This window comes from Mytilus californianus, unplaced genomic scaffold (genome assembly GCF_021869535.1).
Source record: "Mytilus californianus isolate M0D057914Y unplaced genomic scaffold, xbMytCali1.0.p SCAF_5, whole genome shotgun sequence".
Classification (NCBI taxonomy): domain Eukaryota; kingdom Metazoa; phylum Mollusca; class Bivalvia; order Mytilida; family Mytilidae; genus Mytilus; species Mytilus californianus.
The window spans coordinates 50,797,359-50,816,388 of record NW_026262701.1 but is presented as its reverse complement, the minus strand read 5'-3'; the positions used below and the strand labels follow the sequence as shown (position 1 = coordinate 50,816,388).

The window sequence follows — 19,030 nt, the reverse complement described above, 5'->3', positions numbered from 1 at the left end:
TGTAGATCTTGTGCTAGTCTGTGGCTCCCTACGGTCGTCGATCACTATGAAGATTACTCTGCAACCAAGCCCTATAGTAATTTATGAATATGCTACAAATATGGCAAGATTAAGGATTAATTACTTTCCTGCTAGACTAACTAACTTTTTTGTATAAAACAGGTTAATTTCTATATTTGGAATGTTTAATCCATCATCTCTTGACTACATAACTTATTTCGTATACGCACAAAAAAGGGCGACCCTCCCAGAACTTTTGAAAAATTGCAGTCGGTATTTCAAATTTTAAAACACAAGGCTATGCGATTCTTTCCAAGCGCTATAGGCCTGATAAGAAATTTATTTCAATTTCGAGTTGAAAAAAGATCTTTGATAGTTGTTTTACAACTTTTGTAGACTCGGTGATGAGATAAGCTTTGTATCTTATACAGACAGTCGTCTATTATTGAACTGCTTACGTGTAGATAATGGAAAGAAATGATATACCGTAATGGCAACGTGTGGCTTTCAACCAGGAGTAAAGGTTCACGCCGCACTTTAAGTTTAAGATTACCGTTAACATCGTTCAGATGTCTTTTGTGATGTTGGGTTGCTGTTTCATTGAGCAAATCCCACTAATAAACTAAAGAACTCCGGTCCTCCGAAAGGGTAAATTATTCTTGCTACAATAGTGACATCTATCGTGTTATACAAAAGGCAAATAAATCTTATACGGTGCTATACGTGTGTAATCAACGAACTAATGAAAGGATACAAAAAATTACATATCGTGTGTGACGGATATCCAAAAAAAGGCTAGGAAATTCGTGTTGATGGTAAAACTTCGTATAGTAATGATGTCGATTTTATCATTAGGAACCTTAATTTGGTAAGATGTGACCCTCTATCAAAGAAATCTTGCTTGGAAGCACAAGCTCAGTTGTGTTTATCACCTGAACGATATCGTATTCAGTTGCATTTTAGTTCAAAAAGAAAAGGTTAATTAAAAAAGAGAGCATACATTTTTAAAAGTCAATGTTTTTTTCGATGTTTTACATGATTCTGACTGCTGTTTTCACACGGCATTAGACCTTATTTACATGACAGCTATGTACTCTATAGTTAACAAAATTAAGTTCATCGGATATTCGTGGTGGTGTCGGGTGTACATATATCATTAAGCAGGTGATGCTGGAAGGTTGCAATATATAAATGGAAAATTCACAATTGGAAAATTGATAAGCTTTTTTTTTTGCAGAGTTAAGCAAACAATGCATTACCTTGCGAAAAACAATTGTAGAGACGACCATATTTAGTGACCTTGTACTAACGATGCTACACTTATCGTCAATACTAATTAGCAATAACAGCCGTGGTTTACCGGTGATGTTATATTAGCTGCACATCTCAAATAAATCTTTTAAGAAACAAGAAAATGCAGCTGAGACATAAACATTGGCCGCTTTATATAAGCTTAGTCGTTTCAGCAGCTAACAGGGAAATAACAGGAATTTAAATGCATAAAAAGAACACTCACATTATTTCTTCAAAAATAATTATTTAACTTCTTCTTATGAGACGTAAGATGATGATGGGTAAGGGTTGGAGTTTAACGTCCAGTGACAGATATTACATGCGTATCAGCACGAGAACACGTTAATGTGATATGAATATTAACCCTGCTTTGTACAATTAAGATCGACATGCTAAGGCGGATTTTTGATGTGGTAGTTCAAAAGGTAGCAGTCCACAGGAAGACATGTCACCCTATCCGGATACATTACTAGAATTCTGACTCCGAGATGTCCAGTGTTGGCTCTAAATCTTGGTTTGGCAGAGAATAAGTAAGAGAAGTAACACATACTAATTTTCAAGTCTTTGGTTTGACCAGGACTGGAATCGAACGCACGACAACCCGCACTCGAGGCGACCATGCTACCACGTTACCAGACGTAAGACTACTCAACAGAATCACCATTACGCGAAACAACTTTTGGGACGACTGATAAATTTTCATGAGCAAAACTATATGAAAACGTTTAATTATAATTCTAATCTTAGAAATATGTGCAAATGTAATTATGTGTACATCAACATGAAAAGAAACCATTAAATGATCACTCGAGTTCGTCAAGCAGTTTAATATGCAAGTCTGTCAAAATAAACTATAAGGCTCAAATAGGAAGGACTGGCAATAATCAATCACTTTTCAACTCATATTTGGATTGAAATGATGCACAATAATAAATTTAAAGTGTTCGTGCTTGGAGCAAGTGTTTTGTAAGAAATTTAACATGTTACTAGTATTTGCAATCACTGTGGTTCAGCCCAGAATTGAAGTTCATCCTATAGTTGGACCCTATTCAGGAACCAACGTAGCGGGGTGATCCAGCCAACTAAAAAAAAACAAGCTGGGGGAAATATTTGTTTTGAATTGCAACGTCCGAACATGACGAATGAAGACCGGGCGAAACTATCGTTTTCAGTAATTTTTCTTGCTCAAAGCAGATTAACCAGAAAAAAAATAATAAACGGGACCTGTAATGTTTTACTCGTTTTTCAATTAAATGCCTCTATTGCGGTCTGACAATGTGGCATAGAACTTGTCATTTTCATGATATTTTTCAGTCAAAATGATGTCATGAAGTAAAAAGCCAATCAGCAATTCATATGTCATCTGTAACTACTTATTACACGAAATGGATGCTTTCTCGATTTAAAAGATAGAAGGGTAAAGTTTTGAATGAGCTTATATGATGTAGCTGGTCCAGAATACCTGCATATACGAGCTTCACCGCTAATTAAAAAGTATTGGCTACTGATTGAAAAGTGTTATTTCGCCCTTCCATTTCGATCGGAGATTACTATATAACCTATTTGAAGTGAATATCGGAAGCATGAAGTCCTCAGAACAAACGAAAAACATGTATATCGTATTGAACTAAGTCCAGAGCTAACTTGACACCAGAGGTGTATCAATAAAATGCTGCGATGGTCCACCGAGACAAACTATAGTAGCTTTGATATTGGCCTATGCCTGATTAAAGGGACCATTTAATATTCGGGCTAGGTGAAAATCAATATTCTGGCCTGGTAAGAACAGAAAATGAAAAGTAAAGCTGCAAAACAAAAACGAGACTCACCCTCAAAGTGGAAATGAATAATAAGAATAAGATAAGAATAATAAGAAAATTTTATTTTGATATTCGGCATTTATAAAATTATTTAACACAAACTCGAGAGAGCTTTCGAACGAACATAAAAACAAACTTTTCCCAGCTGAAGCTCTCCTCAGGTGCGGGATTTTCTCTCTGCGTTTAAGACCCATTGGTGGCGTTGGGATGTTTTCTGCTCTTTGGTCGGCGGGGTGTAGTCTCTTTGACACATTCTCCGTTTCCCGGCATTCTCAATTCTAATAATAACAACATACATTACATACACAAAATTGGCATTCATATGTGCATGACTTAAATTAGTTTAACATGTTTAAGCAAATTTGAAGTACAAAAATGTATGATAAAAGTGTACTCTACTAAAAAAAATGAATAAGCACTAAGAAAATTTAGACTGATATCTATAGGTAAAAATCGTGATAAAATTTGATATTTAAAAGCAAAGAAATTGAAATTCATTAACTAGCATTAAAAAAAAAAGAGTATGAGCAACTTTAAATCTGATGAAATATATAGACTGAAGATGCATGTGCCGGATAATAAAAAACTAAAAAAAATTAAAGCCCGGCAGACCTCAAATTTTGGTAAACTTTCAATAATTTGGTCTGCTAACAAAGACCCAAGCGGGGACCCATGCGGCAATCGCCTCTCTGAATCTTCGCTTAAATATTTACCAAATGGTCGTCCCCTTTATATAGATGCAAACAAACCTTTGAAAATAAACTCAAGCCTACTAGGGGGTGTTTAACGATCTTGGCTACCCATGACGGTCTCGCACGGTCAATAATTGAAAGATTAAATTATAAAAAAAAATAGAACTTAACTTAACTTTAAAAATAAATAAAATAAAAGAACAAAAATTTCGACATACAAGCGCTTTTAAATGTTTGCGGGAAGAAGTCAAGGAAATGTAACTCCCTTCATTCAAACGCACAGATGATCTGGCCTCGTTCTGATTTTGGGAAGGACGCAGTGGATGTTGCCTAAGAATATACTTAATTCATTACACAGCTTTAATTTATGGTAATATTTATCATTCTATTGATTACTTATTTTATTTTAACATTTCGGATTACAACGGTACAAAAAAAGAAACAGACAAAAACAGTTATGTGAAGAACATCATGGGCGCGTCGGTCATTGTCCGTTTGTCTCTGTCATGGCGGCGTTTGGCATGAGACGTCAAAAAACCATTCTTTTCGATAAAAGAAAAATCAACTTTCCTTCGGCTTCAATAAAATTGCTTGGACCGCGTTTACTATAATGTTATCTATCAATGACTACAATACACAAAACTCAGCGTTTAGAGAAATGGCAAAAAGTTCTAACCATTTTCTTCGGTTCTTCCTCTTGGGTCATCAACGACTCAGTGCATGACCAAAAACCAGTGATAACACTTTGAAATAAGGACAAGTCCCTAAGAACTCGAATAGGAAATTTTTATTTTACCTCAAGGATGTACATAACTATCTTAGTATCTATTTCCTTACTACACTTCAAACAATAAAATTTCTGATATGAAAAAAGCTCTCTTGAAATTCATAGCAAGTGATATTAAAATAATAATTCTTTGGTTTGATTATCAAAGTCATTTGATCCTTGAAATTAAAGAAAGATGATACTAGTTTTACTAGTCAAACTAATTATGAGTCTAAAATCTAGTTTTGCTGTGACGTCTTATAACTATAAGACATCATAATTATTTGGACTAATGTTTTACATGGCCCAAGAACACAGTGGCGTACATGTAGCTAGGCCATTTTCACGCCCGAACCTGAGACATTGAAGGGTTTGAGGTCCTCTACGCTGATCCAGGGCAGAAGACCTCCTGGTATGGGTGAAACCGCCTGGAAGTTCTTGCGTTATTGAGAAAGAGATACAAATATCTGTCATTAAAAACTCATCAGTAGCAACATACTTGGTGGGTTCAAAACAAAGAGTTACGACAAATTAAATTTATGATTTCAGCTTGCAATTGTGAACTTTTCTTTTCTATGTAGCAACAATCTAGCAGCATCTGCATATGGAGTATATACCTCCCAGTTGATAAGATATTCCAGAGCTTGCATTTCCTATCATCATTTCCTTGATAGATGGTTGCATGCTGCTTACAAGGAAGCTATACTGAACAAGAGTATGAGGTGGAAATCATCCCTTTGAAAATTTTACGGTCAACTTCACAAGTAGGTTGACCATTATGAAATATCTGTTTCAAAGATTGCTAATGACGATGGATATGTTTCAATTGTTGATATTACCACAATCCCGTCCTCTTTTCCTCGAATGTGATCATCCGAAATAGACTTATCACTGGTTTTGTACTTACATCACCAACACGACGGGTGCCACACGTGGAGCAGAATTTGCTTACCCTTCCGGACCATCTGAGATCACCCCCCGTTTTTTAGTGGGGTCCGTGACAGTCTTTTGTTTTGTATACTGTTGTTTGCCTTTTCATAGTTTTTCGTTTTTTTTGCCATGGTATTGTCAGTTTGTTTTCAACTGATGAGTGAATATCCCTATGGTATCTTTCCCTTCTTTTTTAGAGTCTAATTTGGGTTTTTTTTATGTTAGATTTATACATTGTGTTGATTTGGAATCTAATGGTCATTTATCATGTTTATTTGAGAGAAAAATGTCCAAACCAGTTTTGAAAAAAAATTTGGAAAGGAGATGTGGGGTAAACAATCAATTGACAAAAAATTTAAAATTTATAGAGATAGTATAGAAAAGTAAGTCTCCATTTCAATGTTGTCGTTCTATTCATTTTTTGACCTTATCCATGTTATCTAATTATTTACTCACTTTTTACACTCAAATTTCATTAATGGACACATGTCCTAATTAATTTTCATAGATGGTAAGGTGTAACGTAAAAATAAATATTGATCAAACTGTAATATAAAAATGCAAGCCACATCGTATCTCAGCAGATAATGAATTTTAACAGTAGAATTCACATTAAATTCAGACTTTGACAGAAAATGAACAAATATATAATATTACATATGAAAACAACACTTTATTAATTTCATGCGTCCGAAGCGCTTTTTCTGGATTTACCTTCTCCAGGAACACTCAAAGCCGAATATTTGAAAGCCGAGGATGTATAAGAACCGACACAGTTGCAGAGCTATATAGATATAGGAAGATGTGGTATGAGTGCCAATGAGACAACTCTCCATGCAAGTTACAATTTATAAAAGTAAACCATTATAGGTCAAGGTACGGCCTTCAACACGGAGCATTGGCTCACACCGAACAGCAAGCTATAAAGGGTGACCAAAAAGTACATAAAAAAATAGCCAAATTCACTCAGGTCAACCATGCCTGAGGGAGTTTAAACCTAAGTTTCTTTATAATTTTAAAATTTATAAACGGACAATTTTAGAAAGGTTTTTTATAAATCTTGTCAGTACCGAAGTTCTGACTACTGAACTGATGATACTCTCAGGGACTGATAGTCCACCAGCAGAGGTATCGACCCAGTGCTGTAAAAAATGAAAACAACATGTTATTAATTTCATTCATCTGAAGCGCTTTTCTGGATTTACCTTCATCAGGAACGCTCAAAGCCGAATATTTGAAAGCCGAGGATGTATAAGAACCAATTAACAGTTGCAGATCTATATGACCAAAAGGTACCTAAAAAAATTTCTTCAAATTTTTATGTGCACGCCCGTGCGTTTTGACGTAAACGTAGCTACATGTATGTGCATGGAACACAGTTATTTCATAGTGCATTTGTTGTAGACAATGAATTCAAATTAGAATTAAAAACTAAAAACAACTGAAGGTCTTCCGATCATGGAATATCTATATCATTGATAAGAAGTCACTTCAGGTTTACTCAAAGTTACCACTTGCATCAAATCATAGGTTTTTTCATATGGTTTTTATATACTTTTGCCTGAAATAAGGGAGATAATTTGCAACTTCAGGTTAAGAACATGTCACTTCAGTCTTCAGGTATATGATAACTTATGATATTCACACTGATTCAAAAAATTTATGGTTTCGATGTATTTTTGCCTGAAATAAGACAGTAAGAGAGATAATTAGCTATTTCTGGTTTGCAGAGGGTCACATCAGGTCTTAATGATAGGTTTATGCATGCTGAATAAAAAATATATTGTTTCTAGGTATTTTCCATGAAAGAAAAAAAATTGCTACTTCCAGTTTATTAATGGTCACTTCCAGTTTAAATCTCCAAACCTAATACCAAAGATCCTATGGCTTTATCATTCACCATGTTCACCAGTATGAAGTTATGGCAAAGATCAAAATTTTGAACGCTTAATTCACATTTGACCTTGACCTCAATTTCAAGGCCTTAAAGGAAGAATCTCAAATCAATATACCCTAGGGTTCTACTACATGTATGTATGGTTCATAAGTTATATTACCATATAACTTATTTTGAACTTTCCAAGGGAGAAAACTTCTATTCAAAAGCATGATACTTTTTGACCAAAATTTTATAGTAACTACATGTCGCAACGAACAACTTGGTAAACATTTTTGTCATTATTCATAACGGTTTGTGAGGAAAAGCAAAAACAATCAAAATTAAAAATTTAGATCATGACCTTGACCTCAAATTTTTTTTTGGTGGACCAAGGACATCAAATCACATTACCCTACGATGTAGGTCTCTATAACTAACAGTTTATGAGTAATATTTATATATAACTATGTCAAATACAGAATTGGTAATAACTTTCATATGGAGTCTCTGTATCGCTTTGGTCATAATTTAACAGAACATCCTGCAATGTCCTGAGGAAATAATGAGCAATTTGGAAATATTTTTTTTTTCTTATTACTTATAAGGTTGCAAAGGAGTAGACATATATGTAACAAGAAAAACAGTGTACAGGGAGATAACTCTCACAGGAGAAAGTGTACAGGTAACACAGGGTCAACTGCTAAAGGGTATTTATTATTCGATATCATACATGTGCAAAAACCTTTTCTTGCAAAACATAAAAAAATCTCAACATCAAAGAGTGGCAGAAGAAAAAAAATAATCAGAACAAAATCAAGGTTTTTCCACTGGAAAGGGGAAAATCCTAAAAATTGCACCTGGTCTATCTAAATTAATGATATTTATAGTGTAGTGTACCACTTTTAGGACAAATTAGTTTGACAGCTTCAGACATACTGATTTCTGGCATTTTTCAACTGGGTCAAATCACTACTTTTAATACCTTAAAATTCATCACCCAATTTTTTATACGACCGCAAAATTGCGGTCGTATATTGGTATGACGTCGTTGTCGTCCGAATACACATTGGTTTTCGCACTCTAACTTTAGTTTAAGTGTATGGATCTCTATGAAATTTTACCATAAGGTTCAATACCACAAAAGGAAGGTTGGGATTGATTTTGGGGGTTATGGTACCAACAGTTAAGGAATTAGGGGCCAAAAAGGGGCCAAAAATAAGCATTTTTGTAACTTCCAGACATAACTTTTGTGTTAGTGTATGGATCTCTCTGACATTGTACCACAAGGTTCCATATCACAAAGGGAATGCTGGGATTGATTTTGGGGGTAATTACCTGCAAATTTTAGGAATTAGGGGCCAAAAAAGGGGCAAAAAACAAGCATTTTTCTAGTTTCATGACAATAACTTGTGTGTAAGTGTATGGATCTTTTTGAAATTGTACTACAAGGTTCCATATCACAAAGGGAAAGCTGGAATTGAGTTTGGGGGTAATTGCTGAAATCGTTTAGGAATAAGGGGCCAGAAATAAGCATTTTTCTAGTTTCCAGACAATAACTTGTGTTCAAGTGTATGGATCTCTCTGAAATTGTACTGCAAGGTACCATACCACGAAGAGAAGGCTGGGATTGATTTTGGGGGTAATTGCCTCAAAATTTTAGGAATTAGGGACCAAAAAGGGGCAAAAAAACAAGCATTTTTCTAGTTTCAGGACAATAACTTTTGTGTAAGTGTATGGATCTTTATGAAATTGTACTACAAGGTTCCATATCACAAAGAGAAAGCTGGGTTTGAGTTTGGGGGTAATTGCCCTAAACGTTGAGGAATTTGGGACCAAAAAGGGGCAAAAAAACAAGCATTTTTCTAGTTTCCTCTGCGGTCGTATCAAGCTGCGCCCAGCGGAGCATTTTATTAACATGTTATTTCACCCCCTACTTACCATGCTTACTATCATACTATTGTATGTCAGAATAAAATTTAAAGAAATAAATTTGGAAGGTGCATTAAAAAAAAATTGCAACTTTATCACTGTCCACACATTCCACACAAGGGACTATATCTGTAGACAACGAAAAAGGAGGATAACTGTGTCCCTGGACCATATAACTGAATGGCTTATTTTAATTATAAAACATGAAAACATAGTTAGAAATATACATACATGTATACTTTCTTTTAAAAGAAAATCCTTGAATTTACTCATACATGCAGGGTTCTCAGTCATGTCAGTCACTAAGATTAGTCCATGAGTCCTAGACTCATCATTTTCAAAACTGGTGTCCAAAGATGCATCAAGATTTTAAAATGTATCAACTAAGCAGCAGAGCTCCAGATAAGAATTCACAAATTGGGGTTTTTACCCATCATTTTTTTATGTAATTGGGTGATAGAGTTTTTTAATTGCATTATCAATTCCGATTCACCCCTCAAGCAAATATCAAATTGGGTTTTTCACCACCAAGCTCCTTAATGTATTGGGTTTTTTCATCAACACAATATTGAATATTTAGGCATGTTATAATCACATTATATCAACCCAAGATGTTTTTCCATCTTTAATATGTTTCTTTCTTTGTATATGTGCTAGCTGTTTTGTTTGGTTTATTCACTGACGAGCAATTGTACGTTTGATTTGTGTCCCGTTTTAAACGTTCTGCCAGTTTTGTATTTTCTCGCAACTTATATAAACTGCAGCTGGTATCACTAGTTGGACAGTAACTAATTACCTTTCTAGATCCCATATGATATCCTACAGTTTATTTGGGGTAGGTGTGGCTTAGTGTTAAAATTTTATGCAATATATGTGAAATTTAGGTGCTGTAAGAAAGTTTTGCCAGTCCTTTCACCTACTTGCCAGATCTACTTTTTAATAAAAATAGTAGTTCCCAGATTTAAGATATACCCCAAAACCTTGACCAGGTTTAAAGGGTGGTTTAATTACAGACACCACATTCAACCTCAATTTACAAATAATTCTGCAACATCAAATAAATAAATAACTCTTGCCAATAAGACAGCTATCTTAAGCATACAGAACAATTAGACCAAAATAAAGAAAGTGTCAAGCTGCATTGACGTAAAAAAACGGATATGTGTATTCACTCATCAACTAAAAATGACTCGAAAAATAATATATAACCTAAAATTATACCTGAATGTTTTTGTTTAATTTAATTAACATAAATCTGGGTTAAGTTGTCCCTTACTAGAACTTTTGGTTTCCGATGCTTTCCAACTACATATCATGTCATAATTAATTTGGCCTTTCACTTTTCCAACTGATTTCGTTCTTGAAGAAACCCCGTGTTTATCGTTCTAGCAATGTTCTCGTTAAGGTACGCAAACACGCCCGTGCGTTCGACGGACGCTTCATAAAACACTAGCTGAGTCTTGTTATGATCATATCTTGTCCTCAGCTATCAAAAAGAAGTTGAAAACATGCTTCTATTCAATATTTTCCCCGTTCATTTACTTTCTTTTTAATTCATTGTATGTTACGATAAGTCCCGAGCAATTCGAAAAAAATATGAAACCATGACAAACGCTAATTGGATAAACGCCGAGAAGATCGAAATGTTTTCATAAACACGTGTACCTTTTGAGCAACAGAAATTCTAACAGGGACCCATTTCAGCTACTTGATGCAGGGCTCTATTTTTAGAACGAAAGGAAATTTCCAATTATAAATATTATAAAAATAGATTTACGTGACGATTGTAATTAGATAAGGGTAAATAACGCAAACGATAGCGAATAAAAGCGTTAAGAACCCATGTTTTTAGCATATAATTGGGTTTTCCTTTGAATTAATTGGGTTATTGAACCCTGCAATGGGCAATTGCATTGGGTTTTTAATCATTTGTATTGCGTGATCACGCAAATACGCAGCTTATCTGGAGCTCTGTAAGCACAAATATGATTTTATGACAAAAGTTTAAAAATAATCAAAACTTGATGTCATTTTTCTGCTTTATTTTGTCAAAATATGTGTATTTCATCAAAGATCTAACCCTCCAAGGGTAACTGGGGTAAAGAAATATGGTCACCATTGGTCTTCTCCCAACCAGCAGTTCAACCCTCGCCAAAATGGGGCATCCGTTTGGCTGTGTTGGATGTACAAGTGTGCAGCCACTTCCGGTCAGAATAGGGACATTAAATCTGATGCCTTGCGTAAAGAGAATGCCATGCTCTTTGCACATTAAAAACCCTTGCAGCAACTCTTTGAGGTCCGTAGGTTTCCTGTTGCAAGGCTAAATTTCTGTCCCTATCCAATATACCCCCTTTTTTCTGTGGCAGTCCAAATTTCCCTGACCTTCATCCCGGACGGCCTCTATTACAGCCCCTATTGTATTTATTGTTATTTTGTTCTTGTCCTGGACATGCATGAAATGTTTGCCACTGGACATTAAGCAACCAACAATCAATCAATCAATCGTGGATCTAAACTAATTGTTTTCTGCTATTTAATCATGTTAATTATAACAGTCCAAGATGCCTTAAAATTTTGGCCACACTAGGTGTTGTCTGCTTTTTGACTGTCTTCTCATGGTACGGTGTCCCTTTTTTCACATGTACATTTTGTAAAAAGCAATATCTCGAAACTATGCTCAACAAGCAAAAAAGTATCACTGTTTTACAGAAATCCTTTTCTATGAATTGTAATTACTGCTCACCTGGCAATATGAAACTTAAACTAGTATTAGTCAGAAGAGTTACAACAATTAATTTTTCATCACATACACTTATAGATATATACCTGTAGAAATTTGTGAATGGTTGTTATAACTTGTACAAAAAATAACTCAAATGGGAAGTCCATAGGCGGATCCAGGGGGCCCTTGCTCCCCATTTGTGGGAAAAATTTGGTTGTTTATATAGGGAATCACTTAAGCATGACCATTGATCTGCCACTGAAGTCATATAAAGCATCAATAGTATTTTTATAGGTCTAGGGTTCTTTTCACAAAAAATCTTACGACAATAATTGATCTAAAGCATGTAAAGTGATACTGAAATGTTCATGATGTACAAGTATTTTTATGCCATCGCAACTGAAAGTTGGGGGCATATTGTTTTACCCCTGTCCGTCCCATTACGGGTATATAGCTATTCCACATATAACTCCTCCTACAGTTTGAATGCTAGGAAGTTTTCACTTTGCTGGCCGTTGGTACATATATTGAAGGTGTGCATGTGGTCATGGTTTTGATTTTTATTGATATTTGCTCTTTTGGGAGATAGTTGAACTTTGTTATTTTTTGGAGTATTTACTTGCATTAGAGGTGCATAGCGTTTCCGGATAACTCCTACTACAGTTTGAATGCTAGCTATATATATATATAGGAAGTTTTTACTTTGCTGGCTGTTTGTACATATTGATTGAAGGTGTGCATGTGGTCAGGGTTTTGATTTTTATTAATATTTGCTCTTTTGGGAGATAGTTGAACTTTGTCATTTTTGGAGTATAGTTTGCATAAGAGGTGCGTTTCCCGATAACTCCTCCTACAGTGAACTATAGACCTATGTGCTCCCATGCTCAACTTTGTGTATTTTAAAATAACACTTTGCAATTGCATCTGCTGGGGCATCATTTGTGTCTCACAGACACAATAATATCCTACAAAAGTCCTACATTGACTTTGTTATAATACAGTTACTTTAGAGTGCATGTGGAGTGCGGGGGCATCACTTTGTCTAGTTTATTTTTATTTTTTTTTTGTCAGAAAATTTTTTGTGGAATGAGTCACAGTTTTCAAAGAAAATAAGACTTAGATGAAAACTTAAAATGTTCACAAAACTTTACACAGAACACTTATTTAGCACTGTTTTTTTTATATTTGCAGAGAGGATACAACTTATTGAGAGGAAAGGTTCCGTTTAAAGCTAATTAAGAGAAGTCAAAATGTCTGTACAGAATTCTTATCTGCTAAAGTATACCAGAAGATCCTCAATAATAGATAAACATGCGTGTCCTGTTTGTAAGAAAACATTTTCATTACCAGCTATTCTGTCAAAACATTTAAAAACACAGCATGATTTGCAAATGTTATCAACCAAGACCGACACAAAAGTTGAAACTAAAGATGTACAATCACCAAAATCTCTCCCTGGAAGAAGACCACAAAGAAGTGCTAGAAAGCCTACAGATGTCATTGAAAGTGATGAGAAAAAAAGCAAAAAAGATCCGAAAGTTAATGGAGAGAAAAATGTAGGTAGTGATGAAGTTGATAAAACAAAAGACAATAAATCAGAGATGTCTGCTGGAGGGGATGGGCAGAGAAAAAGGGGTAGACCGAGGAAAAGTCTTGCTACAAATGTGGAAAACAGTGAAAATAAAGCAAGCAAGCCTGATAAGATCCCTACTGATATAAAGGAGGCAAGGAAAAAATTGTTTGCTGAGAGAAAGGTTAATACAGCCATTGAAAAGAAAGGGGTCAAGCAGGCAACTGGGTCAGTTAAGAACAAAAAATCTGTACAAAAGAGAATGCATGAACAGAATGAAGATTCCATATCTGACAGTCAGACTGATAATGAAGAAAGAGGAAGACCGAGAAGAAACAGAAGGGAGAAAAGAGCATGGTCTCCATCTAATGATAATAGCATTATATTAGAAGCTAGTATAAAGCAGGAACCAATAGATTATGAAGAGGAAAATATGCAGCATGTAAAAACGGAAGTAGAACTTTCTGTTTATGATGAAATGTTGGAGCCATCAGTCAGCACTAAAGTTGGATCAAATAAGCCAGCTAAGATTTGTAAGGTGGAGGTGAGTGACTTGGAACCAGGAGAGACTGTAGGTCCAGTGACCATTGAAGAAGGAGTAACTATGTCATCAACAGTAGAAGATACCGCTGAGACTCCAGAAGATATGAATATAACCCCTGAAATCGTACATGTAGGTGAAGTTAATACTCCATCAGTAAAAGCAGTTTATAATGAAGAATCTGATGATGATGACCGAGATGAAGATTATAAACCCAATGATGGGGATGAAGATATAGACTTTAAGCCTGCAGTTAAAAGAGGACGTAAAAAAATTGGAAGGACTTACCCTTGTGGGGATTGTCAAAAGGTCTTCACAAAACCGAGTCACTTGCTTCGACACAAGGTTAAACATACTGGAGAAAGACCTTTTCCTTGTGATGTATGTGGCAAAGGATTTGTCTCTAAATCTAACATGGAAAAACATAGAGTATTACATTCTGGAGTGAAGACCAAGATTTGTGACGAATGTGGGAAAGCCTTTGCCCTTAGTTCTTATCTTGTCAGACATAAAATGTTACATGAAAAAGAACGAAATGAGAAAATGGGGATATTTCCAGAACCTGAACACCACCTTTGCAGTCAATGCGGAAAAGTTTTCTCCAAACGACTCTACCTGCAGAAACATATGGAACGTCATGTTAAAGGAAAGTGCTATGAATGCAGAATTTGTGGGAAGAAATTCTCTCAGAGAATGAATAGAATTAATCATGAATTTCTTCACACTAAGACAAAGGATTACGAATGTCATGTTTGTCATAAAAAATTTGCTTTGAAGTGTTACTTGAAGATACATGTGCAGCGCCATCAGAATACACCTATTCCGAAACCTGGGAAGAAACAGCGAGAAAATATTGGATTGAAACCATTTAAATGTTTGCAGTGTGGAAAATGTTATTCGTCAGTTAAATACCTAAATGCTCATGAGAGACTGCACTCAAATCCCAAAAAGTTTGTTTGTGAAACATGCGGAAGAAATTTTCATCAGAAGATTAACTTGCAGCGTCACATTCTGACCCATACTGATCCTGCTACATCAAGGAATCACGAATGCAAAACATGCGGTAAGAAATACTCCCGTGACATATACCTTTCTCGTCACATCAAAGAAAATCACACTGCCGAGGGCTTAGCCAAACCCAGACATCATTGTAGTTATTGTGAAAAGAAATTCACCAAGCCATGCTTACTACGTATCCATGAAAGAACACACACGAAGGAAAAACCATTTGTGTGTAGCACATGTGGAAAAGGGTTTGCTCAAGAAGGTTACATGAAGATCCATGAAGAGATCCATTCATCATTTAAAAAGCACGAATGCACATTTTGTGGAAAATCCTTTGCTTTGCTGTACTATTTAACTCGTCACTTAGCAAGACATGAGCAAGTCAAGTCTATCCCTTGTGATCAATGCTCTAAAATGTTCGCCACTCAAAAAGCTCTAAACGATCACATGCGCATGCATACCGGTGATATGCCTTATCAATGTGATTTATGTCAGAAGTGTTTCCCAAGACTTAATTCACTCCAACGCCACAAGAAGCTGAATGCCTGTCAAATTAAGCCAAACGTGTACTACACCAAACAAGTTATGCCTACTGTCAAGACTGTTGAAAGCCTGGATGAATTAATGGATAAAAGGGAGTTTAGCTGCTTGTATATTTGTAGCATCTGTCGTCAAGTTTTTACCAGTCAAGCCAAACTAGATGCTCATGCTGTTGAGCATGAAGGAGACATGATAGCTGAGGTAGTTTCAGAAGAACCTGAGCAGGAACATATTTCAGCAGAGAACATTCCCGTCTCCAAAGAAGAAGAAACTATAATTGCTGAAGTAGTAAACGTTGAAGATAGTATTTTAGGGGGTGAAGAAATAACTACAGAAGAAACTATTGTTGATGCGGACTGGTTAAATAGGTTATTTTCAAATGCTCATGTAGAATCGGGAACAGACGGAAAGATAATTATTGTTGTAAATAGGGAATAATTAACAATCTGGTATTATACATACTGTCATGACTGTAAACCAACTTACTTTCGCGAGTAGAAAAAAAAATCATAAATCATCACCAATATCTAAAATTTGGATCTTTCCTTATTTAACTACATCAGGTTAAATCTCCATGAAGTAAGCTATAAGGGCTAAACGCGTAAATAAAGTTTTCCCATAAATAAGTTGGTTAACAGTATTGAAGGTTATAAGATCAATGGATTTTTGTTTTGTTTTTTATTACATGGAATGCTGGTGCTTGTGTTAAATCTCTTTTTTACCTACATCATGTACATGTATGATCATGATGCTGTAAATTCAGTTAACATATTATATTAGATAATGGGCAGTAGGGTTGGCCACCAGTCAGAATTTTATCATACCAAATACCAGACTTATGATTCAAAGTGATTCACTTATCACCAGCAAGAGTTCTTATAATTGAATCACCTTGTGGTTAATTTTTAACTGTATTATTTCAAAGTCACTGTATTCACTTTTTCATAACACAGGATTTTAATCCACGTCTTTGGGCTTGTGTACCAGGATTCCTTTATATTTTCTGCTACAGGATTTTTCAACATATCTGTAAACATGATTAAATTTGGCAATTTCAAAACTGAAAATACATGCAGTTAAGACATGTAAGATGTAATCAGCCTCACATGATACATGTACATGTTGCTCTTTTGACTTTTTTCACAATTTTAGTTTTCCTTTTATTTTGCCAAATGTATGCACATTACTTTATCATTTATATTGTTATTTAATGTTAAATGAAGAAATATAAACAGTGCATTTTATGAGTTGTTTGATTATAAATCTATACTAAATGTGCTAAACTATGATAAAATTTTCAATTAACATCTCAGAAAATACTAAAATCTAAGCATGTTTAAATTAATTTTGTAATTTTAACAGATAGCCTATGTAAAAATTTAGTACCAGCAGCTATTTCAAATTTAGGTTTTAATTAAATTGTTTCAATGTTCCAATCTTAACATGTAGTGTAAAATAAAACATTTTTATCATTTTTATTTTTTTGATACATGTCATGCATGTACTTTTTAAACAAAGTAGTATACATTTATCCATATTAACATGATCAAGTTGTTTTTGTTTTTTTTTTCCTGAGTTTCCTCCTTGTTATTTAGGAATAATTTTGTGTGTATGGAAAATTGGGAAAATGTATTGTTTAATTTTGTTGTTCTTTAGAATAACTCTATATAAACATGATAAAGTAAAAGGTAAAAAAAAATGCTATTTTGTAATTTTGTATAAACAAGAGTACAAATGTAGGTCTGAGAAATAACACACTGAGAATAAAAAGATTAATCATGTTAATGAAATGCAAAAAAAAAAAAGCTATACAAACTACCTAAAAATGTCTCCTATAAGCATATATATATAAAAGGGGAATAACTCTTTTTAACTTGAAGTGTGAACCTGTGGAAATGTCAAATGAATTCATGATATAAGATCTCTATAGGTGTAATACCACCATTGATTTTCCCCTATTAGTCTTTGTTAAATTTGCACTTTTCAAAAAATTGTGCAGAATTTATCTTTGTTTCAAATAAAGAAATACTTGGCATGAGTAAAGTTTTATCCTGTCCAGTACTATAGAAAAAAATTCACGTACCATTTCATTGCATATAAGAAAATAACCATCACTGGAAGTTAACCAATCAAATTTCCCCCCTTTTTTAACCTGTGTACAAGCTTTAGTAACCATGTAACCTCAAGTTTCCAAAATATTCTATAGAAACCCCAAAAAAAGAAATAATGGTGCTTGGAAATACCCAAGATATATGTTTATGACTCAGAAATGTTTTACTGCAATGAAATGTAGGATCAATTACCTACAACTGTCAAATTCAAGGGAATATTTTTTTTAGACCTATTTTTGTATGCAACCGGATGTGACGTACTATGATTTGGTGGTATTACACCTATAGCTATTGTAATGAAACACTTAATGCAACTTATCACTGCTCATTACAGTAAGCTTTGTTTTATCAATTTGATACATGTACATCTTTTTGTGAATTTAATTTGATAGACTTCTCATGAAGCTGGATTTTTCCACTGAAAGATTATTGCATGTGTATTGAATAACGATATTAATGATGATGTTTTTAATATTGCAACTTCTTTATTTTGTTAAAGCCAGGTTGGTTTTGATTTTTGGAATTAAAAAAAATGGCATATGAGTGACCGTTTCATGAAAATATTCTGAACCGGTGCTTTGTTCATAGTGCATGTAATGGGATTCATATTTATAAAAATCGGATTTTGATAAGTTACAATTTTTTTATATTAACTGTCAGTATATATATATAATAGAGCCAGTAGTAAAGTTTTTTTCACAAGTTGATATGGGAAAATGAATTCTAATGGCAAATTTTTGTTGTCCCATATATGTATTTTACACAAAAATTATGCCAGAAAATTCCAGGTGCAAAATCCAGTTGGTGTGGCCTTCTATTGTCTGTGTTGGCTTTTTATTGTTTGTTTAATTATATATCTATGATGTGTTGATATTGAAATTCACTGTTTACAAGTTGAAGTTTCTGTAAATAAAAAAATGTTATCATTCTCTTACTTTATATGTCTTTTATGAGAATATGGATAAGCATGTATAAATATAACTCTGCATGAATTGTTGACCTGTTCAAACTGAACTGATGGTTATATTGCATTCACCTTGTCTGTCTGTCTGTCTGTTTGTCAAACAAATATTTCAGTCACACTTTTCTCAGAAACTATCAAACAGAATTACTGTAAATTCAGAAAATTATTATTATTATTGCGCATTCTTGACTAATTGCAAAAATGTTATATCTAATTAATGCAATTCCAAAGTGTTTCCGATAATGAAATTTATAACGTGTTGTTTTCA

The 19,030-nt window shown here is 34.3% G+C and overlaps 1 protein-coding gene and 1 long non-coding RNA gene across 2 annotated transcripts; both read left to right on the top strand.

Moving 5' to 3' along the window:
- The first annotated feature begins 4,097 nt into the window (after positions 1-4,097).
- LOC127702448 (zinc finger protein 184-like) lies at positions 4,098-16,931 on the top strand. The gene is made up of 2 exons (XM_052206649.1): positions 4,098-4,175; positions 13,223-16,931. The coding sequence occupies exon 2, from the start codon at positions 13,282-13,284 to the stop codon at positions 16,123-16,125; it is 2,844 nt and encodes a 947-aa protein (XP_052062609.1). The 5' UTR covers positions 4,098-4,175; positions 13,223-13,281; the 3' UTR covers positions 16,126-16,931.
- Positions 16,932-18,104: 1,173 nt separating this feature from the next.
- On the top strand, positions 18,105-18,732 carry LOC127702449 (uncharacterized). The gene is made up of 2 exons (XR_007982432.1): positions 18,105-18,371; positions 18,502-18,732. It is a non-coding gene; the product is annotated as an uncharacterized LOC127702449 (long non-coding RNA).
- The last annotated feature ends 298 nt before the right edge of the window (positions 18,733-19,030 follow it).